The 1,978-nt window shown below is 36.4% G+C and overlaps 1 protein-coding gene across 1 annotated transcript; it reads left to right on the forward strand.

Moving 5' to 3' along the window:
* Positions 1 to 1,588, forward strand: LOC112560554 (thioredoxin-like protein 4A). The gene is made up of 2 exons (XM_025232472.1): positions 1 to 158; positions 489 to 1,588. The coding sequence occupies exon 2, from the start codon at positions 548 to 550 to the stop codon at positions 974 to 976; it is 429 nt and encodes a 142-aa protein (XP_025088257.1). The 5' UTR covers positions 1 to 158; positions 489 to 547; the 3' UTR covers positions 977 to 1,588.
* The last annotated feature ends 390 nt before the right edge of the window (positions 1,589 to 1,978 follow it).

Below are 1,978 nucleotides of genomic sequence, written 5' to 3' on the forward strand. Positions count from 1 at the left end.
TATCTATATCCTGCTTGATATATCTGTGATTGGATGCGAAACTAAAAGACAACAAAAAGTTAACCATTTCCGGTAGTGTAAGCGTCTGTACAGAGAGCTGTTGTGTAGTACTTCAATCACGGACTGTGGCTTCATTATTCTTTTTTAGTCGTTAAAAGGTAGTATTTTACTTTAAAGTATTTCAGACACGCGAATCTCTATCTTTGGATTCCATAAAGTTTGCTTGTTATATAATTTTTAATGACATAACTGGTTTTACTATTTTCTTCTTAACATTCGTTTTGCAAATCTCCAACTGAAATAAGCCGTACGCTTGGTGTATTACATATTTTAAGATCTGATTTCACTCACGTGGCGTTTGTTCGTTACAGCAATGCTGATATTTTTTCGAAAAGATGTAAAATCATTAACGATCCTCATCATCGCTACATATAGGATGCATATATAATTCATCCCATCTTTTACACAAATTTCCCTTTGTTCTATAGCATCACAGACGGTTACTTCATAAAAACAAGAAGTAGACGACGGTTCACATTTTGAAGCCATGTCTTACATGCTTCAGCATCTTCACAATGGCTGGCAGGTAGATCAGGCCATTCTTGCTGAAGAAGATCGAGTAGTCATCATCCGTTTCGGTCATGACTGGGACCCATCTTGCATGGTTATGGACGAAACACTCTACAAGTGTGCAGAGAAAATTAAAAATTTCGCCGTTATCTACCTGGTGGACATTTCAGAGGTGCCAGATTTCAATAAAATGTACGAGTTGTATGACCCTTGCACGGTGATGTTCTTCTATCGCAACAAACACATCATGATTGACTTAGGTACAGGAAACAACAATAAAATTAACTGGGCCATGGAGGACGTTCAGGAGTTTGTTGATATAGTGGAAACTGTATATCGTGGAGCTAGGAAAGGCCGAGGTCTGGTTGTCTCTCCAAAGGATTATTCTACAAAATATCGCTACTAACATTTTTGAAGTGTTAAAACTTAAATGTTAATGACAGTGGTTTCATATATGTGGATGGATAAGTGCATTGTCAGAAAGTTTCATCCTGGAAATTCCAAGTTTTCATAACCAGTTTTGATTTTAATTCATTAAAAAAAAATTAAAAGGTTCAGGAATTTGATGCATCTCTGTCAGTATTTGCATTGATATGTAACTGATACCTTCCTCAACGGCAGCAGTTTAACAAGATTTTGTCATCTTGAAAAATTAGTTCAGGAACTCCCAAGAGAAAATTGTGTGCAGTATAGCAATAAAGCACCAGGTGTTAATGTGGTTGACATTTGATGATGTGTTAGGTCACAAATCTTAGCTTAGGCCTTGTGGAAATATATTTTACCAACCACCTGTGCTTCATTCACACACTCAGTATTTTTGAAAGGATGTCACACTTCTGTTTCTATTTTATTTTTTCGTCACCCATCACATTGCACATGGCTCATGAATTTTGCAGGGACCTTATTTCATGTTGCCCATTATTTTAAATCAAGGTATGCTTTGTTCAAATCATGTAGAATGTGTTAAATAAAAGACTATCAAATGCCTTTGGTAAATAAATTTGATTTTGTGTCATATGATCCTGACAGCTGGTTAATAGCTATTGCAGTATTTGTATGTGCTGGGATAAAGCTGATGTAATTTTGCAGGTAGGTCTCTGTGAGCCTTTGTTGTCTCCCATCAAAGTGTGCCCATGCTTTTTCAGTTAAGCTTTCACCACCTACAATTGCGAAGGTTAGATAACTGACTAATTTTTTTTCTTTTCATAATTTGGAGCAAATTTTGTTACATTATGAATTTTCAGCTGGACGACAGATTGTTGTTACAGATGATACCACACTCTGCTACAACCACCTGCTGTCACTTTTAAATTGAACCTGTTATTGGCTACATCATTATCTCAAGCATGCTAACACACTCAAGCCAGTCACACTAATGCTGAGAATATTAACTGCTACAAAGGGCACA

The sequence above is a fragment of the Pomacea canaliculata genome, linkage group LG3, assembly GCF_003073045.1.
Source record: "Pomacea canaliculata isolate SZHN2017 linkage group LG3, ASM307304v1, whole genome shotgun sequence".
Lineage (NCBI taxonomy): Eukaryota > Metazoa > Mollusca > Gastropoda > Architaenioglossa > Ampullariidae > Pomacea > Pomacea canaliculata.